The sequence below is a fragment of the Varroa jacobsoni genome, unplaced genomic scaffold (assembly GCF_002532875.2).
Source record: "Varroa jacobsoni isolate VJ856 unplaced genomic scaffold, vjacob_1.0 contig01333, whole genome shotgun sequence".
Taxonomy (NCBI): domain Eukaryota; kingdom Metazoa; phylum Arthropoda; class Arachnida; order Mesostigmata; family Varroidae; genus Varroa; species Varroa jacobsoni.
In genome coordinates this window covers 54970-81906 of record NW_019214622.1, presented here as the reverse complement: position 1 = coordinate 81906, position 26937 = coordinate 54970, and the positions used below count along the sequence as shown (strand labels likewise).

The window sequence follows — 26937 nt, the reverse complement described above, 5'->3', positions numbered from 1 at the left end:
GTAAGAGAGTGGCATACTTGAAAAATATCCGCTGACTTCTGAGTCCTCACAGTTTGAGTCAATGAACCCGATGACCCCGAATGAACCCGAAACAATAAGAATGGCAAAATACCACGAACTTCGAGTCAACCCTCGAATACTTCTTTACGTATTAATGCTAAGGGTTCTATGACCTATTAGTAGACTAACCTAGTATCATTAATGGAACCAAGCTGGTAGGCGACCACTTTCCCAGTGCGTTGCATTATCATAGCCTGGCAACACATTAAACTATACAATAAATTTCTAAATCCGATGGCAAGTGACCTCGAAACCTTTTGAAAGGCTGTTTTCGAATGTATTTCATATCTGTACTTCCTGCCTAATATTGACAAGAGCAGCGCAGTCACCCTATAGATTTTATATTTACCCGACTATAGACAATACACGGGTCAGATCCGCGAATAGAAGTACGAGCAACTTAGCCATATATACAAAAGGTATACATCAGACATACATACGTGGGTTTGCTTGTTCGACGTTAACCAAACGACTCGAGATTGTAACGGCGCTTTCTAATCAGCTTGAAAGTAATGAAGGTCGTGTGGCGCTGATGCTGAAAAAAACAAATAACGAATAGGGTTGTTAACGTAGGACAAACGATCACGTTATGTAAATAGTCCGCCCCCTTTTCGCTGTAAGCGAATTGGTGAAAACACGTATAATAAGATGTCAAAGAACGATGATAGCAAGTCCATCTACAAATAGCTTTATTTGCGCATCAAAAGTTAAAAGATATATAATTTATATGCTCTAAGCATATAAAAGTTGTTTGCATTTTAGTAAAATAATGGCTAGACCTCGGTAGCTTAGAAAGCTAAGGTCAGCATCTGGACACGCGGTCCAAAGAATCGCTAATTTGTATCCATCAACTTGTATCTATAAAAAGGCATATCTAATATAGAGGGTCCTCAAATATGAGTTGATCATGCCGTTCCATGTGAGAAGCTAATAAAATAATGGCTTATGCAGTATACCTTATTTCATGTTCGACACATTACCATTATCGTTTTACGGCCTACCCTAAGTCATCGTGTATCTCACCCTAACCCATACCTACGGCCGGTTAGCCCGCCGTCGATTTGGTACCTTTCCTTTAGCACCCTATTAAAGCATATGGCTTAAGTCGTGCTAAGTTCCGTTTGTATTCTGGCGTTTCGCCACAATCTGCTTCTCCTACGACAGCTTCAATTGCTCTGTAATCTGTTTAGCGTAAGTGAGGTCACCATGAACAACTGGGTGTTGTATTTAATCGCTAGCAAAGGTGTGCACCTGTACACTTGTACGATTAAGAGACAAATGAAGTTGAGAATCACCTCGGCGACCCCAACGACGCTGTCGTTACTCAAAAGGATCAAATAATGGTAGAGGACAGTGGGCACAGAAAATCCCTCCCATATCCCTGTTTGTGGGGTTTATGGCCAGCTGATATGGGAAAGACATATGTAACTGGGCTTGGGAGTGTCAAAAACAAACACTGTCCTATTTTTACCACCCTGGAGACCGCTTATTATACGGACCCTCTAATGGCAAATATCCCTCGAGCAATGCATGTTCTGACCCCGATTGTTTTCTAAACCAACGAACGGCCTTGTCAGCGTTAGGCTATTTTGCTGAGTCATGCACACTGTGAACATTACTTGTGGTGCTAAATTACCAAGCACTACGACAGTATATTACCGCTCTATCACGAAAGATACGTACGCGTACCATTGTGATCGTCAAAAAGGGAATGTTTGTGTTCGGATGGAGAATCAACGAAGCACGCTCGTGCTGCACACATAGAAAGAAAAGGAGAAGTGTCAGATAAGACAAAGGCACAGGTAGAGCACTAGAAGGACTGTTTCATCGCCTTTTTTCTGTTCAAGTCTAAAAGGCGCTAAGCAATGCCACATGATGCAACGGAAGATGGCATTTGTGTGCGCGCGCCTATGCACGTAAGCTTCGGTACCTGTTCGAGTCTAATAACGATCGGGCATAGCCAGTATTCCATTGGTGGCATTACTGTTAGTAGAAAGAGTATGAGGTGGGAGGGTAGAGCAACGTAAATGAAAATGAAGAGTATCAGCTTAGTGGTTTCGTCAAATGTTCTTTTCCCAAATGCTTAATAAATCAGGAAATCTGGGTTCTGTACTCCTTCAAATTCTCGGCGACCATAACATACATACGTATGCATATTTGGTCGCTTAAATTTTGGTAACACTCTTGACCGTTCAACAAAACGCACCGATATATCGAGTATATATTTGCTGCAGCTTTTTGATCTGCCTTTCAATATGACACGAGTGACCTTAGGCATCGACCCTTTCTTTCCCTTTCCTTTCGTCTTGCGTGCTCGATTCGTTGTAATTATTTGCTTTTCATCAGTTCTATGGCGGCTATTGCGTGTTACGGCCACAAAGTTTTCTCCACTTGGGACTTTGGAAAACGAAACCTCTTTCGCTTAGTATGTCCGTTCAGAAACCTTTTAGCTTTGCGGAACTATCGTGAATTGTAGTAATGAGGACTATAGAACACTACGCTCGACCGAGAGAAAATCTGCCCTAAGAACTCCGGACAAACAGAAGCGAAGATCTATTTATTTATGGAAAAATGTGCTTTTTTCATATAAAACTTGTCTGTTTTATACAGAGTGTGTCCTAAAAAGTTAGCTCAATAGTGTATCAACACGTATGGGCTGCAATAGATGATTAGTGATATACTCATAGTATTACCATTATTATTCTCCGCCTTCAAACGATATCATATTCTGAAGGATACTTGACCTAGATTCATTAAACTACTATAAATTAGCTATGGAAGACCAGCTGCTCTAGTGATTTTTTGCAGTGTATATTTGTTTGCTGTTCTTATTTAATCTTAAGTATAATCTTGGACATGTCTCTAATGAGTAGCTTTCGGGATTTAAGGAGCCTCTCTAACGACAAGTTCGGGAATCTCATTACAAACAAGTCTACTTGGTTAGCTGATTGATGACTTGCACTTATTCAACCAGAGGCAATCAACTAAAAATGGCGTCATTTTAGCTCGTCAACCGCTCGTTCGGTAGTGTTTTCCCATACTCATCTTCCACTTTAGTCGACCGCGGGCGTTTAGGCTGAGCCTAATTGAAAAGTTCCCACTCACTGAAGCGTGAAGGCTTGATAACGCAAACCTTAACGTTTCGCTACGAGAAGCTTTAGTTGATTTATATCGTTCGATTAGCAGAACCTGGTAGTTCAACTAAAGCTTATGCTATTATTATTTCTTCTTATTATATATATATTTATTACTTCTTGTTTCTCATCCTGTATTACGAAAGTGCGTACAAAGCTGCAACAACATCAGAAGTAACTATTAGTTAGTGTGATTCATTTCAAACAGGTTCGTTTATCATGTGCTTGTTACTCAGTAGTCCTGTGTACTGTACATCCGGGTTTATACCATGGCCTTTATCTGATCCACTTCTGGCAAAGCGTTTGATCCTATTCGACAATTCAGAACCCGATCGTCGTCTGATTTTAACCTAATAATAGGCATATTTCGATTTGTTCACCGAAAACAACGAATTGAGTATATTTATGGTATTTTAGTACATCGATCTGGTAGGGCATGAAAGTTAGCAAAGACTCAAAAATCATATTCTTATTTTCATTCCAATCATCATAGCAAAAGGAAACTAATGATAGATTTTGAGCTTCTGGCTCGCGGGGCAATTTTTATGGCGCTATGCGTATTTTTTCTAAATCTCACCAGAGTTAAGACGGGTACTTACTTGTCTGCGTCTATCTGAAATATTGATGGTATTAGATCAGTTTTCTCCAAAAGTGTGGGCTAGACAACTATAAATCTCAGGTCCCACGCAGCATGCTAAGGCCTTCAAAGAATAATCGATGCCCTGGATGACAACAGCCAACAAAAATAGGCTTTCCCATACGAAGAACTAGCAAACACAGTTTCTGACCGTTCATTACTGTGTACTTTCGGAGACATATCATACATTGTTCATGCGATACTATCTACATAGACTTGATCTATTCTCCTAACGCTTTGCTCTGCATATATTTGACTCTCCAGGAGTCGCTACGCTATGGACAAAAGCTGGCAAATGACAACAGAGCCCCAGTTTAATATTTTTAAGAAAACTGCTTTGTCATCACTTGAAAACAAATCGCTTGGCAAAACACAATAACAGTAATTACAGAGTTTTAGTGATACCATTGTATTTGTACTACTTCGGTTTGACCAGCCTTGAAGTGAACCTACATATGGCAGCTGCAGAAGAAGAACCATCGGTTTGTCCGTAAAATGTATTTCGCTAGCGAGGGACGTTCTCCGTCTGCATAACTATGAACTCCAGGCACGAATGAGAGAAAAAAGGCAGAATCTTTAGTTCTATATCGCTTGGCCAGTAAGATGGGCCTTTATAGCATTCCTAGCAAATGCAATTCGAGTCTTGAATCCATGAAGAAGAAAGAGTAAAGTTTCTGAGATGGAGGCTCCGCTTTTTGGCGACATCTTCGCCAAATACACCCTTATACCCAAAACCGTATTTTGCTATTACGAGCATCGAGGATGAAAGCGTCTTTTCATTCCTATTTGGTGAGAAATAAGAGATAACAAATCCATTGATACTACCATATAGTTAGGGTACATTATTCTGATACATTAAGCCGCTTCTGGGCATGCTTTGTGATAAAAATTAGAACCGAGAACTTTTAGCAGTCAGGTGTTGGAGAAGTTCGCGAACGATTCTTTTAGAGTCCTCTTTATTAGCGTCCCGCCTATAAGCTCTAGGTCCAGCTTGGGCATATGCTCCACTATCCCAAAGCCAACTGTTTCAAGTAGCACAAACGGAACTCAACTAGTCTTCCAGCGTACTTGACAGCAACACAAGAACTTGCTTAACCGTTTAGTTAAATTACTATTACTGCTATAATAATAAAATCGTTATAGTGCCATGCCAACCTTGCTTTTCCTTTAGCCTTTTCTGGGTTTTCGAAGAAACCGCTTTGTTGGTGCACCTACGCCTATTCCTTGTGGATTTCCGGAATATTTTCTGGGCATATCAGTGGCGTAATAGCTCTACGTAGTTCGAGAGCAGGTTACGGTGAAGTTAGAGCTCTGAGTTAAATTGGACATCACATTTGCAAACCGACGTTTGTTATTGTTCTCTGTCAGAAATCCAGCTAATCATTCGTATGCCCTGTATTTGCATGCACCAACTGACTAGCGTGCAGAATCGTATATCGCGTTCTTGAACTTATATAACAATGATGTATGATTAATAATTATATTGGCAAAATGAAGATCACTTCCTGAAGATTCGATGAAGTATGATGACATTTGCACTTGTAAGCAAACATGGAAACTCTTACTGTTGTTGTTGTTGTATGATTGTAGGGTGTCGGCATCCAATCGAATCTACCGCCCGTTTCGTATGTAAAAGCCATCGATGTTTGGATGGGCGTATGTACCATGTTCGTGTTTACGGCATTACTCGAATTTACCTTTGTCAACTATCTCTGGCGCAAAAAACCCCACGCCGTATCAGATCTGGTCTGTGTAGCGCAACAGCAACAACAACAACAGCAGCAACAGGAACAAAATCGTCCAACAGATATCAAGACGGTGAGTGAAAAAGAAAAATTAACAAGAAAAACGCCAATATTGTTATTAACTGTAATAGTTCCTGCAGGTGATGTTTGCGAAAGAGCAATTAATAAATTTGTAGTCCTCGACACTCATTGACATCATCTGTCTCGTTCATCAGGGCTTGCAATTCAAAGTTCTAATCGTCTGGACGATTCTCGTATCAACATACCATGTTTAATCACACGTACCTTAGACTCATTTTAGCTGCCACAAAGTAGACACTTAGCCCTAGTTATCCAGGCCTCAAAATGGCTATGTGAAACCATGAACAATTTCCAGTGGCCTGAATGGTTCGGTCTCGCAAATGTTCAATAGCGTTCATTTCCAAAACCCAAATTGTCTCCTTGAACCAAAAATTAATATGGTTCATCGTCTTTTATCGGGTGCGTTTTGGAGCTACCGTAGCTGACGGCAAGCTCGGTAGCAACTCCAGTACGCATCTACGTGTTGCAATTATGATAATGGTATACTATGTGCTGCGCCAATGCCGAGTCTGCAATCATGTACTGCCTGGCTTTTTTTAACGACCAAATGTCAGACAGCGCAACTGTCACTGCTCAAAACTCGGCTGCTTTTAGCTTTGTTTAGGATATTAGCTATTTCGAGAGCTACAACCAACAGGTGCGACCTGCAATATCCATAGATTACCTTGTTTTATTCGACAAAACCTCGTTTGATTTCAAAGTCTCTGGAGCGTTCAAATCGGAACTCTGAGATATAACCAAAAAATGTATGTCGAAGAGTGTTGGGTGAAGAGTTACACATTTGGAAGAAATATTACCAGTACGTCATACCGATATCTTATAATTGAAGATTGCTAATAATGATTGGCATAAAGATCATTCTTCATTTTGTAGTAGGCCGACGATTTTTTCATTCTATATTACCATATCAAAAAATAAAGCTATTTGTCTAGCCGCGTGCACTACCAATTATTAGTTAGGGCCAGCAATAAAAAAACGTGAGAATTTCAATAAGGAACTTTTCGGGAAGGTACTTAGCACCTGTAGCGCGGAGCAAAGTTTTAGTGCATTAGGTCACTATTACATGATGCCGTTAACCGCGACAAACTTTACGAAAATTGTACGCCGGTACAGCTGTACTGGAGAAGTAAAGACGATAAATTGAATTCATGCTTCAAACCCGCTTATAAGCAACCTCTAGGGGGAGAATGGGGGCAATGGCGACATGTGTGTGTGTGTGTGTGTGTGTGATTTTCGAAGCTCGGCCGATGTAGTTAGATTGAAGGAAGAACGTTACTAGACGAGTTACTGAAAAAACCAAAAATTAGTTGATGAGTCAACGTTAACGTTGACGTTATTCTGACACGTTCATTCCTGTTTTAAGTTTTTTTTTTACGAAAGCCCTTTCTGCATTTGACGCTCATAATCAGCATTTCCAATTCTAGTACTTCCGGTACCGACCTAAAGTCCTGCTAGTAGATTCAACAGGCTTGCCTAACTTTAATAACAGAAATGATCGAAGCATGAAAAAAAGTTACATTCCTTTTTGTGTGTGAAAAAAAAACGATGTGAACTTTCATTAGGTACTACACATAGTGTCGACTGTCTTCACCCGGTATACGTAAGCGGAGTCCGATATGATCGATGGCACGTTTTCCCAAACGACGAAGCAGGTTGTTTCGTACTTCCTCATTCTAGTTATTACGGCCTTTCGTTATAAATTAGCTATAAGAAACATTGTCTGGTACACTCTTCCCCTCACCACTTTACCTTTATAATTTCCTCCTACTTTTTTCTGTTTTTGTCGACCTTGTGCATTCGTACCTGCCTCTAGATTATTTTCGTCGCATAGATCGTGCCCGTTATCTCGTTTACTTTATTTTTTACGTCATCACACGTTAGCCGTGTCTTACCGCCTGGTTTGAGCAGTATGTTGCCAGGAACGAACGGCCATTCGAGGCGTTTCTGATGGCTAATCTGATTTCGGAGGTGGCAGATACCCATAACAATCAGTAGGTAAGTAGTTGTGTCACCGGTTGATACACTTACTTGGCTATATCCCAGATAAAATCTGACTCATACTGTTATTCAGCTACCGACAACACTCCTTTCCAGTCAACAGCAGACAAGCTCTGCATAACAAGCTCAATGTCTGCCTCTGACTGTTATCAATCCACCCACATGGGTAGATGTATATAACGTATAACATACATACACAACGGACCTTTTGGCGAAAGCAAAGAGGCCCTGTTGCATGTACGATAAAAGCACACACGACAGAAGCTTATAATTTTCCGACTGACTGCCAGCAGGCGCACGATATAAGCTATACGAATAGCAACATATATGGTATATTAGAGCACCCATCCACACAAATGCCTCCTAGTGGTCTCACCATAGATAAATTAGGTGACGTCACCTAATGCCTATATTTATTTATATGGTCGTTAAAATTGTTATGAATTATTTATAACACCTAATAGTTAATCCTAGTATGTATTTTAATCCTTAACAGTAAGTGACTTCGGTAACGAGACGTGTGTGACACGTCAACCTCTACAAACGATCACTTTTAGCTCAGCGATCTAACTTATCGTATATTGTTCCTCTATAAGAAGTGGGGGGCTCTGATACCGCGAATAGCAAATGTGATACTAGTGACCACTGCTATCGGCCTTGTTTGCTAAATCCAGTAAATATATGGAACGGAGTTATGGTAGAAAATTAGCGGTTCCAGTGCGTTGGACACAGAAACCGAACGTACACCGAAAAAGAAAGAAGACGAAACTATGAAGATATATGGATATCTATGTAAGGTCGACTTGATCTTGCAAAGCTTGCGATGAAGCACGGCCGACATAGCCTTGAATCTTTTGTTCAATTTGGGTTACTTAGGCCTACCGGCAAGTGGCAATAAACGAGACGATATAGCGAGTTGTGATCAAAAGGGATCATTTAGCCCTTGCGTCTGCTTGCCTCTACTCGGCGAAGTCCTCTGTCGCTTTAGCTTTCAGCAGAACTTTTTGCCCCTTCTGTCCGGCCGTGCGTAACCGGAGAGGAGAATGTGGAAACAAAAGGCACAATAGCGCATAGGTCCTTACCCAGGAGACAGTTAAATAGGCGGGATTGACCGTCCGAGGTTCAACATCCACCGCCTAAACGGCTCACCCAGCTGAGTGTCCCGTCATCCATTTTCTGTTTTACGCTATAAGGTCAACAAAGGAACCGTCGTACAAGCAAGCTAGTGACCGAACGGGGCAATTGCACATGTTATGTACCTAATAGTAGCAATCACTACTACTGCAGTTGCAGACTAACAAGGGCAAAGTGGGAGGGAGGAAAGAACGGTGCCCATGGATACGTATCCGAGGAAAATGGCGGACTAAGTGCAAACACACTTTCGCTAGTTCAATGCTGGTGGCGGTGTTAAATTGTACATCTGGAGGCAGTCTGTAATGTGTTCCCTAAACACGCCCTTACTAGTAGCTTATTGTTACTTTTAGTCGACACCCAGTGAACACACGTGAGAATGTTTGCCTGCGCTGAGTAAATCCTGCACAGAGCGTGCCTGCCGCCTCTTGCTTTTTGCTATTACCGGTCAGCCTAGGCCACTGGCTTTTTTGTTTCCATGATCTGGGAAGGAAAGTAGCAGTAAAAGCCGTTTTAAAAAAACTTGGCATGTGTCTTATAAAGACTAAACATAGCTCGTATGTTGAAAATGCGTACGATTTCGGCTCTTCGTATTCAAGCTGGTGAGCCTTAAAGCGGGCAAATTCAATAACGGCAGAATGTTTTTGTTAAGACCGGGAAGGGAGTACTAATTCCACTATTACGATTTTCTGCATAGTAACACGTCTCAACGAAATGCACCTGAGATTTTTCCTTAACAACACAGATCTATTTACGCATACAGTTGGCCTTTGGTTCCTGAAATCATCCCAGAAATTTACTACTCTAGCGCTTCATGTCAACAATATTTTGGTGGGCATGTTCTGTTTGTATTTTACCCATCGTTTAATGGGCTAATATAGGCATTTTGTAAACCTCGCATAATCGAAAACAACCTCTCTTTCCGATTTCAAAGCTTCATTTGTGTTTATATATATATATATATATATATATAATACTCCAATTTCAGGTCATTCGCGGATCTAACTTTTGACATTATAAGAAACCTTTGCTTAAATAAGGGATGCGATCTTTTTTTTCGGTTAGTTATCCACTGTGGCAGTTGAGCCACTTCTTAATGGATCGTTCGCCTAGTATAGTAATAATTAGTCCTTGCACTACGCGCTTAAATTGATCTCCCAGTGTCAGTTTGTAAGGTCCGTAAGGGGGGTTTACGTTTATCGATGAAGGGCGTAGTTGTTTTTGTTCGGTATCGAACTAATAGAATAACATAATTAAGGAGGTGACGTCACGATTATGATAAACAGTACAGTTACGATAAAACGGACAGGTGCGCAGTGAAGCGTATACATCTCTCTGTAAAGGATCAGCTTTTTCGCTATAAACAACGTTCGCCTCGGAGTAGCTTAGCCATTTATCTCATTCTGTTAGTAAGAAATGTATTTTTCTTAAGTATAACAAAAGCGTTAACGCTATAAGTAACACATATTGTTTTGTTGCTGCTAATCAACTATTATTATCAAATCCAATAGAACTAGTTCAACCAATACGGTCTTTCTCCAAGATAATATGATATTATTAAGGTATAGTTATTAGGGAGGTATAAAATCTGAGTGTTACCGCAGCGTAACGTTCAGGTTATAAAACTCCCGTAGATACCTTTCAAATTGGAACCATTGCTCTGACGGAGCGTAACAGATCCTTGATGTTATATACAGCACAAGAGATAATAATAGCTAGCAATGGAGACTTGATTGAATAGTAAAAAAATTCGATATTTACAGAGGATCTACTAATAAACTACTTGTGAAAATACAGTAAATATATAGTACAATGAGATGATAAAACTTAGTTTCTAAAAGTGAGGCAGCCGTCCCAGTTGATTCTTCAGTGAACCCCTAACGAAATATCAAGACCTGAACTATAGTGTCATATTGTTTAGACTGTTGTTAGACTGACTATAAACAAAATCAGCAAGGAAAGTGCCTTTTTATTTTCTATATTCAAAGCTTACCCTGAGGACGGCGGAAAAAATTCCATATTGGACAAAAAATGCCATCATCAGTCAGTTAACAGCGCTAACCTATAATTCATACATTGTATTGTGTTTGCGTTGTAGATAACGACAAACAATGGCGGGACCCAAACGGCAAATGTGGTAAGTATCTATTGAAGAGAAAGTTCGGATAGACGCACATCTCTAGCACTCTAGGATGTATAGAGTCAGTATTTATAGATTGATTGTATGGCAGACATCTTGCGCTTAGCAGTTTGTGTTGATCTGCTAAAGAATTATCCGGACAGTTATAGACGCGACCGGATTTTCAATACAAATTGTTTCAACATGACCCATTCTACTTGCTCCCTTACGTCGGAATGAGCTGTGAAGACGCATTGTGAACTATATGCAAGGCAAAATACCGTGTATCAGCTCTTTAACGATGTATCTATACGACACGGATTTCAACCAAGTAGTTATTGGAAAGCTCTACTATCTGTAGGCCGCTCGATCATTCAAGAACAAGTAACCGCTTCGTTGAACGTAAAACGTGCATTTAGTATTTTTTCTAAATTTAGATAGGACAATTCGCATCTCTGTCAGCTTACTGCATTCATCGAGCACGAAGATGTAAGAAAATTTAGTAGAAATAAATTAATGCCATATAGATTTTCAGTTTCGCTTACCGTGTGTCGTTTGGCTAGCAAAAAAAAAAGCTTATTTTTGTTCGACTTGAAGCATACTGATAACTATAGTTTATTGATTAACTTTATTGCGCCCTTCGAATACTTATTAGCCATGGTCTACGTTCTAGCAGATTACTTTATTTAGCCCATATTTATTATGAACGATTTTTTACCCGTAATTTTCATTCATCAAAAGGAATAATACACATATTTCCTATTTTACGATTTTTTATATTTATTAATTATGCTATTAATTTAGAATCTTCCCCTTTAATAAGCTCCTTATAAGAAATTATTTTATTTATTTATTAAATTATGAAACGTTTTTTATATGCCTCTGTTTGGATGGTTTTATTTTATTTATCTATTTAGAATCACATATGGCAAACTTATTTTCCACAAAGCTATTATTATACAATGAAGAACGCGTTGACATTCATTAAATATTCTTTTAGTAATATTGCCAGGGCATTGCGAGGATTTCACTTTAAGCCTATTCGAACCTCGTATTGCGTTCTTCGATAACTGAGCGCTCACTCCAGTCTCCGATCCGTATAAAGATCACGAGGTTCTACCGAAAAAACTTTAAGACTATGCTGCATTTGCTTACATAGTCAGGGCTGGTGTGAGCACCAAGAGGATCCAAAATTGCACTATTTTTTTTTTTAACTATCTCTAGTTAGGAACAAACATGTTGGCATGCTTTTCCTCAAAGTGTTTTTAATGTGTGTTCAGTCCTTAATTGCTACCCGAAAATGTTCATTACGTTTGTATTTACCACCCTTTCAGATATAGACAGGTGTACGTCGCCAGTGCACCGTTTACGCTTACGTCTTGATTACAGTAATAGTACTTTATCATTCGGTAAATTCGGGTTTCCCATATAGTTTTTCTGCCCATAGATAAAACTTGATGCTAGACTCGATCTTGAAATTTTAGATATTATATTAGTAGATATATGATTTTTTCAGCGTATGGAATCGTGAGTTCGGTACATAGAAAAGCAATGTTGAAGATTGCGCAGATCTTTTATTCTAACATGGCAGTCGAGTATATTAGCAGGGCCAATATGACTGTCGCTGTGTTTTCGAGTCGTACATCCAGAGCCGGTCTCCGGAGCAAAAAAAGAAAGAATCTGCAGATGTTGTGTTTAATAGCTCTTTTGATCCACTTTCATTCGAGTAGATCTGGACCGCCTCAGACATCAAACACTAGAGGCGAAAATATAACTCCTCAAGACGATTTGTCACAACTTCGAAGCGAAGCTTTTTCTACTCGTTTAACTGCTGACCCTGCCGACGTGTTGCTCCTATACATACATATATATATATATAAAAGCAGCCAGCTTATCGGTTACGATGACGGCGGAAATCGGGATCCCCGCCAAATTCGAGCGGTCGGTCGAAGATTAACTGCATTACGCAACAAATATTAAAGTAGAACAATTGATTGTGCAGAGCTTCGATCCTTTTTTTCGATTGACAGTCGAAGGTTATAATGACCTCAAAAATTGGTAACCGGACGAACCAGATTTTCCTGTCACACTGTGTCACCATGCATCATAATAGGTAATCATCAAAATAAGCATTCTTTCCAAGAAACTAGCCATTTTCAGAGAGTGTCTAAAAATCTACGCCCTATACCTTTTTAAAGTATGCCTGTTGTGTGAGAATGTACAGGATCAACCGATGTTTTCCAACAAAGGCTTGTTTTTGTAGACTTTTATTTATTCATCTGCAAGGAACACAATGATAGCCTCATAAGAATTCCGCGTTAACTTCCACACGTGTATAGGGGGCCACTATCGAATCAATTTTCTTTGTTTGCGTAACGCAGTTGTTACGTATACGCATAGCGATTGAATGTCAAAGATATTTTCACGTCTCAGGATCAGTTACCTCGCTTCATCGTCCTATTGTGCGAGAATAGAAGAATGCATATAGCAAACCTTAGATTTAGCACGCCGGTGGTACGAACCCTCTCAGTCAGGATAAAACATTTGCTTTTACCCTGTTCCTATTTTCTTTCTATCGGTTAGGGACGAATAGACTGAAAGCAATCTTAGACCTAGATTGAATTGAAAAAAAAGCTGTCCTCGAGTTGCGGTACACTGTCATAAGAGTGTTACAAGCTAGACATGCGAATCGTCAATAGCACGACTAGCTATATGTCAGAGTGGATTTTTGTGTTTGTTTTCTAACCAGACTTTTTTCATTCATATATTTACTTGATCGTTCACAGGAGAACGTGGAACCGGCAGGTATTTTGGCTGACAGTAGAGCACGTTTTAACAGCCATCTGCAGGCTTCATCGTTGCAGATGTCGCACGGCTCTGCAGCGACTCAGCTGTTCGCGTTCTACCTCAACTGCAATCAGGTGTGCGCGAAAAGAATCGACCGATTATCGCGCATTGGCTTCCCCAGTGCATTTCTAGTTTTTTGCATGATATATTGGCCATATTACCTACATGTGGCTAATTAATGAGTGGCCTGCCTTTCTGCTGTTAGATATACCTATAGAGAACTCGCAAGCTTATAAGTGAACGCACCCTGATACGCTACAGATAGCTAACCTTTTCCGGCATCTCCAAATCTGGGTTCGATACGAACTTTAATCGAAATATTTATATTTGATCCAGCGAATAGAAATAATATCCATCTAATCTGTCGTTTCTTGGTTCAGCCTTAGTGCCGATAGCACACTTGAGATGCGTAAATTTGATCGTGAGTGAGCGTCTGCATAAATTCTAGCCAAATATGATTGAAACTATGGTAATTTACAACCATACAAACTATACTGCTTTGCCAACCGATCAAAAAATTAAAAAAAAAAAAAAACAGTCTTTACGAGTCAGCTTTTCGTCAAAACCAATAGTCCTCAATTAAGAAAAACAATGAAAATCATAAGTGTAGGCAGCGTCAACTGAAGTCTTCGTAGCTTTACATACATATATGGCTGTACATGTATGGTCTTCTGTTATTTCTTATGGGAGACGTTCAGGATTGTCGAGTTTTCGCTTGGTGTAGATCCATACTATATATACATATATAGTCGCATAGCATAGAGTGGTCTTAAACAGTTATTATAACAAACCATAGGTATATACACATAACGCAAAATATATAAAAACAAGGATATACATACCGGAAAATTCATATGGCAGTTCACTCTGGAGCCGTGATTTTAGGACAGTCGATTGGATTTGCAGTTTTCGTTAATTGCAGTACATTTGGGACGCCCTTAATTTCTAGGACGATGTGTATGTATAGCACGGTATAGTTGGCTTCATACCGACAAGATTTATCGCTAAAAAAAATAGTAAGCCAAACTGAAAGGGAGTTAACTGCTAAATAAACATAGCTTTTAAAGTTAACGTCATTGTGACATGCAATCGCCAAATGTATATAAACAAAAACACGACAAAGTCTCCTGAGTTCACTCTGTACAAAAAAGCTATGAGTGTCCCTGTCTTCGTTGTACATAACGTCCTTGTATGACACATATGCATTCGCTTCTAGGTAATAACTAGCCGGCTAGCGCTCCCATTGATAATAGACGTGTGGAAGCAATTCCGCTTCGTGTAGACCTATATTCCAATTTTTGTTGTAAACTATTTATATTTTTCTACCATGTTGTAATAATAATCTAATGAGTTACTATCCTGCTCACGTAACTTCGACGCTTACTATTATACGTACGTTTACCTGTTTTCAATATTGTATATAGTGGTAAGTTTGGGCCTATTAATTGTGGATGAGCAAAGTTCGCTATCGAACTGCTTCTTACAAAGAAAAAGCGCTAGTTTGAATAGTTTAGAGTTGCTCTACGGATGAATAAAACACACAAAAAACACCCATTTGACCAATCAATGGACGTCTCACAATATAAGTGGTCGATTCCAACGAGGCTGAATATGGTGAGTCGTACCATATAACTTTGCTAACTTATGATATGTTACTTACCGTGGACAAACTTGGCGTCATTGGGTGGTTGGGCTTCACGACGAAATGTAGCACTCAGTAATGAAGTAAACTTATTATCGCAGGAATACCGTACCGCTAGGTAAGCAGACGAACAGGTGAGAGTTATTGTGGAGCTGTGTCTCGTGTCAACACTTTCTGCCAAAAAGCGCTGCTATTAACCGACATTAGAAAAAGCCGCTTCTGGCGATAGGGTTCGGGCAAATACGTATGAAAGAGATATGTTTTCTGTTGATCATCCGCAATATCGTCTCGATCATAGCTTAGTTAAAAAAAACGTGTCCTAGTAAGGATCTTCCTATTGAGACCATTGGTTCAAGCTACGTTACAATATTAATATGTTGAACCGAATTTCTTTCACAGAAGTGCGATACCGTCCATGTGCGCAAGTCTCGTCTTTTCTATATAAACGACAGCAGAACAGAAGGCACTTTTGTTTCGTCTTGTCAACGAGCTCTTTTCATTAGTCAGTAAATGTCTCTCCTTTTTCTACTACGGTGTGAACTTGACTGAAATTTAGGTGCATTGCTAAAGGTCGTTTTGAAACTTTTTCTTCTAAAGTTTAATTTACTATTTTCTATATATATTTTTCTATCTAATATATCTACATATTTTCTAAAGGTCACATACCGTAATATTTCCCCGAAATGTTTTATACTTTATTGCTTCTAGTTCGCAATTATCTAGGCATAGCTACTACATTTGCGTAACAGCGTCGCCGCTTTATCTTCTTCACAGCCATCTTTTTTCAACAATGTACGGATATCCTTTGCGAAACCAAAGTTCGTATCACACTAATGATGATAATAATAGTAATCTAGGTGTCGTAAAAAAATGTCAACGATTCCTGAGGGTTCAAACCTTGGCCGGTTTTTGATGTTCCCCAACCGCAAAAATCACAATCGATTCATGGTATCGTCAGAGAGCTGACATATTACCATCCTCACGCTAACGTAGGTGGGCCTTGTACGTATAATGTTTAACTAAAAGCATGATAAACATCGAGGAACGGTCAGCACGAACCGCCACACCGCGTCAACGACTACTTTTGTCGCCTACAAGAGATATTTCCTCACCTTCCAGGATATTAAACAAGGAAAAAATGCATACGTATACATAGGAAATACAAATAGGCGAAACACGTAGAAGCCGGTTTAGCAATGCGTTTGCGTGTAATTTTGCCGGAAATGTTTTTCGCAGGTAAACGCTATCATTGCGTTTAACGTCATACACACACATATATGTACCATAAGTACGCATAACTAGTTTATGTGCTTAGGACTGTTGGCGCCACAGGTGAACGATAATAAGAAATATCTTCATTTGGATTATCATTATTTCTGTTCATAGAACATATATATTTCTTGGAATGAATATGCTGTGGCAGGCAGTGCGTCAAAATTACCTATGTTTTACAGTATAGCTACACATTAGCTTAAATCAAGGTTGTTCGTACATATGTGTGTAGGTAGATACACACGCATGACAAATAAGAAACATTCCATCAGGTATATAGATTTATTACTATCAATCAATATTGGATTTCCTTTATTACAAAAATATTTAAATAGCCTTTAAAATCGCGCTTCGGGATAAAGCCATTTTCATCTTGTTGCGGCTCACCTTCTGTAGAAGTTTGTTAATAAACATACATAATATTACTATCTACCAGTCGCTGTTTTCAATTATACTGTAAAATGTACTCAAGTTCACATCGCAATTATTTGAGTACTTATTACTATTGTTGTTACTATTATAACTATTATCAACCTTCGTCAGTTTTTCATCCCAAGTTCTAGGGTTCATTCTGAGGGCTTCCGTTGCTGAAAGCTCGAAGCGGCGTCATAGGTTCTCAACCAACAGTTGCAGGTCGGTTAGGATATAAGCAAGGCCGTTTCGGGTGATCATGTCCAATCGGAGCTATTTTGAAGTCGAAGGAGCCAAGAGCAGTCGAAACAGGCAAGTGATGAAGCGATTCAACTAACTGTGCGGCTAACACAGATGCCTTCCTGCGTCTTTCGGTGATGTACGTGGTGAAACTTCTGCCGTTCGAAGCGACCAGCAACCCCAAGATTGGAAACCGGTCTACATAGACTAGAGGCGATTTGTTCGGAGTAGTATAAACTATATTCCGAACCAAAGCCTAAGATTCTGAGGGTCCAGCGTTTAGTGGGTGAGAGTTGCACAGTACCAGCCAGACAACACATCTGTGAAGTCTGGTCTGCATGCATTTGCCCTCGAAAAAAAAGAGGCGATCTGTCCAAAAACAAGAGATCAGTGACTGCTGTCCCGCCTCCCCTTCTAAATTTTGTCGCCTCTGTCTTGGTCAAGTTTACGGTTAGTCCTAAGCCTGTGATCGCCACGTGAGTTCGAACAAAGGCGTGCTGTATTTGGAAGTTGTTCGACCTGAGAGCGTTTTCATGGAGAACGACTTCAACTGATTTACTCGGTCCTCTTATTTAATCAGAGAGGCTCTTCCCCAAGATGGAGAATAAGAGTGAACTTATACTGTTTCCCTAAGTTGTATGGGTGCCTAAGAAGGTTCAGCGTATATTTAATATTACTCTTAGCTGTAAAAACAAATTCAAGTTTGTATCTTCCTTCTTTACAACACTATTGCCCATCCATAAAAAAGCTGAGACTAGCTCCGTCAAATTGACCTGGTATTCCACCTCATACGCAAGACTTTTCGTGCTTCTCAATAGCTGACTTCTTCAAAGATTGCTTTAGACTGAAATACTGGTATTCGTCCACAAACTCCGCAGTTTATATTAGATTGGCCTGCTTATAAGGCTCATCGCTTCTCAGAGTTCAAACTGAGAAAATACGTTTCAGCTAGCGAAGCTGATTAGAGTAGAAATGTAGATTTCTGAAGAAAGCGGATTAGATAGATAAATAGATAGACTTCCGTTCGACGCAGTCGACGTTCCAAGAATTGCGGGTGTATCGACTTGTATAATTAAACTGGGCTGAATTCAACTCTGATTTTAATGAGAGTCTACCTTTCAATATACTTATGCTGGCTTGTTATTATTATATTTTATCCCCAGGTTAATATTGAAGAGGATAAAGAAAAGAATGGCGCATTATCAACGTTTACGGACAAAGGTCCCTCCTACAGAGTCCTCTCCATTACCTTTGGGTAAAGGGAGCGCTACAGAAATAACAGTTACTTCGACAACTTCACGAAACACTGAAGGATGCTGATTGCACGAAAATTTCCAAATCAGACTATGCATGAACGACGGAGACTATATATATGTAGATGAGTAAATTGATCTTTCGCTATATATATGATACAGTCTGCATAGTAAACATCACTATTTATTCACACAAATTATGTAGTACGTATTGAATTGGTTTTGATTCAGCACAAAATACTTCGACGAACGATACTACGCTTCGATTGTACCGAAAAAAATTGCGAAACAATTAGAAAGTTAGTGATAGTTTCATTAAGTAAATTTTCTTGTATATTGAATACGTTTCACAATCGCTGCAAGGAAGTTACAAGCAATTTTTGTCAAGTTATTAAGAAGGTGTGAATGCACCTCATCAATATGAGCGCTGCAGGGATATCGTAACTACCTGCATTTCTGTACCGATAAACGCCACTTCGGTCTTTTGGTCCCTGCTTGTCTGATAACAGAAGTTGCTGAAGTATAAAAGGTTTGTTTTTATTTATCAACGGGTGCGATACAAAATGACCGAATCGTGACGCTCGAAAACGATGAGACAAAGATGCAGACAAACGATGTGAAACGTTTGTTTTTTTTTGTTGTCATTTAAGAGTTACTACTAAATTAAATAGCTCATTATAGTTTTATTGTTTGATTTAATAGTAACTGAAAATGTTTTAAGGTTAACGAAATATAAATTAAAATGTGTTATCTTTTGAGTTTAAAGTTTATGCGCAAGTTCGCTTATGATGAGAGGATACTTGTGTAGCGGACGCCAGAATCTTCGAATATATTCACCAGGGACAATAGAACGCAGGCAGAAATCCTAAGAAGCGCCTTAACGAGATACACCCGACGATACACGAAATTCGGCAAAACAGGCCATCTACTATCTCAGAAGAGCTTCCTTAGAATCTGGCAGCCCCTGCAGAAGCTGCAGTAAAAAACAAGCAAACGGCCAGACGCAATTCCGTCTATCGTAGTGAAAAACTTTGAGCTGTTGACGTGTACCGAGCTCTCATGGGCTTTCGGTAAAGGATATGCACCAGAAATTTAGGACGGCTTTGTCCATAAAAAAGCTCAACGGCAGCCTTCTACAATAACCGCCCGGTACCATTAATCTCTGTAGCGCGTAAAGTCCTGAAAAATATGGCTCAAACTATATACGAAAATGCCAATGCACGAGGAACCGTATTGGATGTGTAGTTTGCCTATAGGCCTGAATACTATTCAATATTCCAACTATTGAATATTGAATTCCATTGGATGATCAAGCATAACAGGTTTCAGTGCTGCGACGCTAAATGCTTCAACTTTAAATCCGTATTTAAACGTGTCCCACGCTGGAAGCTGCTGGCTCTTCTTCCGCAACTTAGACATTTTCAGCTAGCTTGGCTTGAAGCTATTCTTAGCAGGAGAACTTATGGCGTTCATGTGAAAGGTCAATATTCTAAGAATGCTAGTGTAACACCTATATGTCCGGAAGGTACAAGTACAGATTGTCTACCTTTTTCAAGTCTTAAAAACACGCAATGTGTGTCGCGATTCACGCGACGCAGCGTTTCAATTGGACTCTAAGGACTTTTCGGCAAGAGATTCTAATTTATGCACCAAACGGTTGTCGCATATAGATATTTTGAACCAATAGTGACTCGCGCAGTGCCGGTGTGGAGTCCAAGATACGCAAAAGATCCTGATTACAGTTGCAATAAAAGAAACAAAACGATACTTTAACGATCTTTTCCCATCGGGTCTTTCACGTACGCTTAGAGAATGGGTGTTTACATCTCGTCTTGTAAAAGTGTAGCAAACCTTTTCGATAAAACGCGAACAAACATAATATATAGTAACGGTCTATTGCGAACACGGCAATTGCTTTATATCCGGACTATCCTCTAGAGTCATATTATATTTTTCAATGCATATTGGGATTCATATTATCTTATGATCGAAACCCTCTATGCTTCGATTTCTAGGTCCGATATCGCCCTAAACGTATAACCCTAAAAGGTATTAAAGGTTTTTTTTAGACGCTTTCGATTATTCCTACTTTTTTTAAACAATTCCTCAAAATCATCTCTTTATTATATTATCAGCGGCTTTCCTTTACTAGTAGTAGGTTTAGCTGGAACGGTTCTCGCCGAACTTATCGGGGGTTTCTTGAACAGACCCTATGAAACGGTATGCTAACCTTATATCGTGGTAACTATTTGCCATCGGCTATTATCGTTAAGAAAGGCCTAAAAATGGCGTCAAATTGGCTTTGTTAAGAGAAGTTACTAAGCAACTTCTGCTATCAAGTGAGGGGTTGATAGGTTGGCATACAAAAAATTCCGCCGCTTTTAAACACGACGTTCTATTGTACTGAGCGAAACTGTCGTAATGAGACAAGTGCTTACGGTTTTATTCAGCTAGAAAAAGAATATCTCTTCGGTGAAACAACATTCAGTCCTAAGCATTGTTGGAAGCTGCATCGATACGAACCATGCGCTCCTAAAGCTTTGCATATTACCGGGTTATAGTTGATTTCTTTCAAATAGGCTAGCTCGCGGCACAGATCTGAATTTTGTTTAAGATGCATTCAAGTCATTATTAGCAACTTTATTAGTTTCTGGAAGTTGTAAAAAGGAATTCACCAAGTTTGCGCATTCAGTGGAAATCAGATGCCAGTCTGTATAAAATCTAACATAGGTATGTGAAATCAGCCTGATTTGATATCCAATAACCTTGCCGTCTGTTCGCTAGCTGGCGGGTTATGCTTGTATCCTCTAGTTTTTTCGGATACGCCGGTAGACTTTGCACGTTACGAAGTTAGGATTACTGCCAGCTGTGAGCAATAAAAATTCAAAATGGCGAAATAAAAAGCTGTACATTCGCTAAACGTAGACGAAGTAATAAAGATATATTATGAGTAGTTTTGGTCTCTATTGAGCTGCTAGTCGATAAGTACCTTATCGAACGGATTGATAAAGCGTATGCATCTGCAAAATTGTGCTAATTTTAAGCAAAATACGAAATTATAAGTGTATAGAGGCTACAAAATATTACATATGCTCCAATCTGACCGTCACAGTTTAATCAGACGCAGAAAAATTCAAATTAACAGCTCCACATATTTCAACTTCCAATAACAAAGTCCCTTATCTCGTTTTACAAAATCTATGCAAATGATGGAGGATGTAAAAACGGATGATGGCCCTGTCTCTAACCTCTATCAATGCTGCTGAAGCATCTATCCTTATTTAATGGTTATTTGGAATTCACTTAGCGACTCTTACGTTACGGTAATGTGATTCCTTCTATATATCGAACTGCGTATAGATATCTATGATGGTTTCTTAGCGATGTAGTTTTTTTCCATCTACTGGGTCCTTGGCGTCCCAATTTTAACCCGCATCATCGAACTGGCATCAAATTTCCTTTGGTCCAAAAGAAAGGTCTTTAGCATATTTGGGACTGTAGCTAGGTAGAAACGGATATAAAAACAAGGCAAGTGGGTAACGATTTAGCCGACACGTCAAAAGTTTCGTTAAAAACCCACAATTCTATAAAAGAGCAAATCGGCCTCGTCGCTGGCTTCGAGATCAGCGTGTGGTGAGGAGACTGCTAATTGCTGTTCTTAAGCCCTTGTTATTATGATTAATTACTAATGGCCGGTGGTCGCTGTGCCAGCGGGTGAAGCTTCCGAAAATGTTAAACCCGCAAACAAGATATAGAGACGAACCAACGAGGTCTGAGGGTTTAGCAAAGGCTTTTAGCCACCGGTTTCGTTGCCCAACTGATTTTCAGGCAGTCCAGCAGTAATTGAAACCTTCGTTAACATGCGTGTGCTTTTCGACATCCCTTCGACCCACTTTTTGCTTTTAAGGGGTGAGGGATTACGATTAAGGGTCTAACAATATGGATCCTGTAAAACCAACCGTTTTGGTTAAGTGCGTTTCATACGAAAAGATCCGTTTAACGTAAATCGATTTCGTTGAATTCGTAGAACGCTGGCAATAAGCATATATTCGTCCTTTGAGAACTTCAACGGCACTGTTTGAATGCCACACGTAAGAATAACATTAGCTTCTTACTGCATTTATTGTAATACTGCTGCACAAATCGTGTCGTGTCCTAACGAATATATTAAAGTACTGTATAATTCCACAGTTTTCGGTAACAAAGAGAAGGACCGCTATGTCCGATAATCTGTAGCTTCGAATTTATTTCTAAATTCTTCCTATCTCGACACTAAAAACTGAATTAGGTGACCGGAAACGCGAGTGTATATACATATATAATTGCAATTACAAAACGCGCAACCACGCACTGCCAGATAAGCCCCTAGATTTATTACAGGAGATATTTACTCTGTACCGAAAAAGCAACTTTACTGTAGATCCCTGTATAAATGTTAAAATCCAAATCAATCCACGAATTCATTTCAGAACGGTGATCAGGCGCGAATAGAAAATAGTATTAGCTCAATATAGTTAGTATTAAGTTAGCTGTACGGTATATCTAAAAAGTAACAGACTAAAAAAGAGATTATTATAGTAGTCGACCTGGTCGTAGGGCCGAATAGGTAGCAGGTTCGAGCTCACTATCTTGGTCTTTTTGGATCTTTATGTTGCTCGCCCTGCCCTATGGTGCAAGAAACTTTTGTCTGTATTCGTAGTTGCACTAAACAAAAACACAAATCATCTATACTACGTAGACATATTAACATATCCTGCTACGTGCCACCGATTTAATGTTAACGTCTATCCGACGGAGAACTCCTCAAGGCTTCCAAGGAAAGTATATCTTTCGAGGGAACGCGACAGATTGATGCCGAACAAAAGCTCTGATCCTACTTAATGGATGGGCGCTCTTTTATCAAGTGGATCATAGGTTGTACCATGCTAGCGCAGAGGCAATACGAGTCATTGCACGACACTTTGGACACAGACTTAATATTTCAAATAAACTTGTTGACCCGAAGGCTGGCCGTTCTAACAGGAATACAGCTGCGCTCCTAAGTTCAGATCTCGACGCAATTTGCATTCCAGGACACGTGTATTTTCTTTCAAGTGTGAGATTTTCTAGCGGCAATTGCCGGCTTTATTAGATCGTAAAGAATAAAGCCTACCCCTAATCCACGAGCGAAATCTCTCATACCAAAAAAATGATTCAGGATTCCAGGCATACGTTCCAGGAAATCCATTCCCGTGAGCTTTCGCAATGGCGCTGTTTATTGCACCGAACGCTATCACCGCATCAAGGAATATTACAGAGGAATACCTGCCATTATACTCGACTTATCCTAATGAAAATTTAGGTAGACGGAAGTGGTTTCGGCATTCGCTCGCCTCTCTGAAAAGCAAATCAAAAAACCTTTTAGTAATCCTATGCTCTTTACGAAATCTTCTGCTTCCTTCAATTATAGGATTCCCATTATTTTGGTAACCACGGAGATAGTGCAGACTGACAAAACAACCATGGGCCTTTCGTATAAAACCGTGCTACTATAGCTCAACAAGACAGGGGGTCAAGTAAGTCGTATACTCGTTTACTGAGCCAATTAAGCTGTCAGGCATTCAGACAGAAGTGTCTCTAACACACGTTTATCTTTACTGAAGGATGTAATTTGTGAAACTGACAATAGTCAACGTCACAGCCAAAACTGACCTTTACACAACCCCGTATGGAGACAAGAAACTTACAAATGACACCTTTTACACCCTTACCTTAGGTTTCTCACTGTTGCGTACTTGCGTGAATTTCTTCTTAGGACATTCATAGTATTCGTAGTGGGCATTGTTTCCATTTGAACAACTTACTTCATTTCAAAGTATTTCTTCGGATTCAGAATGCGGTGCTCATATCTGCTTTTCATGCAATGAAAGAAGAGTTTAAATAAGAAGCCTATTTTTCGTTCCTACTACATGGCACATTGCAAGCACCTTCAAAATATTTTTTCCTTGGAATTTTCCACAGTCAGAAATGCTCGTACACGATTTACGTGGAGTATATGATCGAAAAATTCGAGTTTGCATAAGCGAGGTTGAAGTGAGCTTTGGACTAAACATGGAAAACTTTTACAGACGTTGTTGTTTCCGTGGATTAATTCTAATCGCGTCATGATGCATTTACGTAGGAAAACGCCTACTTAATATATCGTGAGCGGCTACCGTCGAACGAGCTGCAGAATGGATGACATCTTCTCCAGGTAGAGAATTCCTGAACAACAATATTCTCTAGAAATGCAAAATTGAGGGATCTAGCGATTAATTCACAGCCAAAAGGCGGATTTAATCACTGCAGTTGCCTGAATGGAGTAATCTAATTTCTGTACAATACGATCAAGTAGAGGCCCTTTCAAGCTCCTTTATTTAACGCACCAACCTAGATCCTTAAAGACGCATAAATGATTTTACAAAGTATTTACTTAAGCCAAGTCCGAGATCCTGATATTGGAAGAATTATGTTAAAGATTTTTTAGACAAGAATAAAGATTTACATTGTGATAAAAGCCAAATTCTTAGGAATGCGCTTAAAAGCAATGAGATTCAAGTGTGCTTTGTATAATTACTGAAGACAATCTGACGGCATATTGAAGAATCGTAGTTCAATGCCGCGATCCTTTAATTCAAACAATTAATTTGACGAGAACTTATATAGACGTGCAACTAGGACAATAAGCTAATATCCGATTTTTTTTTTCTTCAAAAAGTATGTCAAAAGATAGTTTTTAGTAAAACAACGACGCCCTGTATTTCGGCCACAGAAAATTACGTATAACGTTTTTAGCAAACATATGGAATCAATACACAGGTTCCCATTTGTACTACTTTGTTTGACCCCATATTGTAGCTAGGTTTCATATAACGATGTTTCCTACCGAAGTGTCAAGCTTCTACGACCGCTCTCAGTCTCTCCATTGCTGCTTTATTGTTCTTCTTCACTTACTTCAAAAGCAACGCTCTCAAAGTACAAAGCTCAAAAAAATTGAATGTCAATAAATCAGTGAAGGATTCAGCCTTAGTTGTTTTTTCTGGACAACAGGGACAATCGCAATGTTGGCCATTAAGGTCATACCTAATACAGCTGCTGCTTCCCGACCGTGCTCTCCTGTACCGAAAGAGTAGAGCGCTTTCGGCAGACTGAATCCACCACGCATTCCTTTACCCATGGCGAATTTAGGCGGTGCCCTAAAGGCCGTCGGTACTACCCGCTGCACGAATGGGGGTCCGAGAGTGGTGTATGTACCGGCGCCACGTACAATAACATCGTCGTCTACGAGTCTGACCTACTTTACCCCGGCTCACTTTTCACAGGGGAGCCAGCTCGCAACATTCTCGCAGGTTGAACAACTAGCTTTGCTCACAACACAACTAGCTACTATTGAATAGAAACAGTGACGATTATCCGGTGACTACTAATGCTAAACGTCCACAGCCAGTAGGCGAATAGGGGGTTTATGACAAGCCAGTGTAACCTGTTTCGTTTGCCGGCTACTGGACCCGATCTGGCAAACCTTCAGCAGTAGACAGGAGACATAAAACGTAAATCGTCGAAAGATTGTTTCGTCTATGATTTTGTGAGAAAAAGAAACGGCAGAGGTGAAGGTGGTATCGAAAGAGCACTTGGAGGGGGCGTATAAGTGCGCTTGAGGGGACGGAGATTGGTCCAATCGCTAAGTACCTAGAGGGCACTCGTGTATTTCATTGCGGGACCAAGAAGAGGAGCCTTTAGTGGTCGCTACCAATGGTCTCTTGTGCTGAGCTTGATGTGCGTTGTCAGACTGTTCAGATGCTCCCTACGTGGTACACCCTTATTTCCGCACCATCACAGGAAGGTGGTGCCGCGGCTGACACGTCGACAGAGAGAAACAGCTAAGACTGGGTTGGCATTTCAACGACGAATGGCTTCAGACGGTACTTGTAGGAGCTCGGTTTCGCAGGCCCCCGGTCAACCGACCTTGAGTGGATTTGTCAGCAACGGGGCATGTTGAAACCATAGGATATGAGGGAAGGACGGATAAAGTGACCGTTTTTACCTTGTCACTACCACGCCGATCACCCAACTTGGTTTTTGACAAATGGCCTCTGAGGCATAAGCGAATAGAAATGGCAAGAGGAAGACCAGTAGCAGCAGAAGACAATAACAACAATGGTGGCGACAGCTTTGTTTAAGCAATAGGCCCTCTGTGAGTGACCTTACATGGACTTCCTCGGCAAGACCGCAGCCACATACAGCGTAAATATACAACGGAAAGCGCGCACTGTGCGTTAAAACGAAGATGAAAACGGCTAGAACTTTATTTTGTTATGAGCGTTCTAAAATAATCAAAATTCGCTCAGT

The 26937-nt window shown here is 39.9% G+C and overlaps 1 protein-coding gene across 2 annotated transcripts; it reads left to right on the top strand.

Moving 5' to 3' along the window:
- The first annotated feature begins 5389 nt into the window (after positions 1-5389).
- Positions 5390-18586, top strand: LOC111271965 (uncharacterized). 2 transcript variants are annotated; one of them, XM_086973114.1, is made up of 4 exons: positions 5390-5649; positions 10885-10923; positions 13692-13826; positions 18481-18586. In XM_086973114.1, the coding sequence occupies exons 1-4, from the start codon at positions 5482-5484 to the stop codon at positions 18574-18576; spliced, it is 438 nt and encodes a 145-aa protein (XP_086829240.1). In that variant the 5' UTR covers positions 5390-5481; the 3' UTR covers positions 18577-18586. The 2 variants fall into 2 exon arrangements, with proteins under 2 accessions (XP_086829240.1, XP_022708784.2); XM_022853049.2 differs by lacking the exon at positions 18481-18586 and adding an exon at positions 15794-17098 and having other exon boundaries at positions 5394-5649.
- Positions 18587-26937: the final 8351 nt, after the last annotated feature.

Excerpts from the sequence above, each read along its gene's own strand:
- LOC111271965 (XM_022853049.2), top strand. The coding sequence starts at position 5,482 with ATGGGCGTATGTACCATGTTCGTGTTTACGGCATTACTCGAATTTACC. Across the intron at positions 10,924-13,691 it reads GGACCCAAACGGCAAATGTG|GAGAACGTGGAACCGGCAGG; the intron begins GTAAGTATCTAT and ends GATCGTTCACAG. Across the intron at positions 13,827-15,793 it reads TCTACCTCAACTGCAATCAG|AAGTGCGATACCGTCCATGT; the intron begins GTGTGCGCGAAA and ends TTTCTTTCACAG.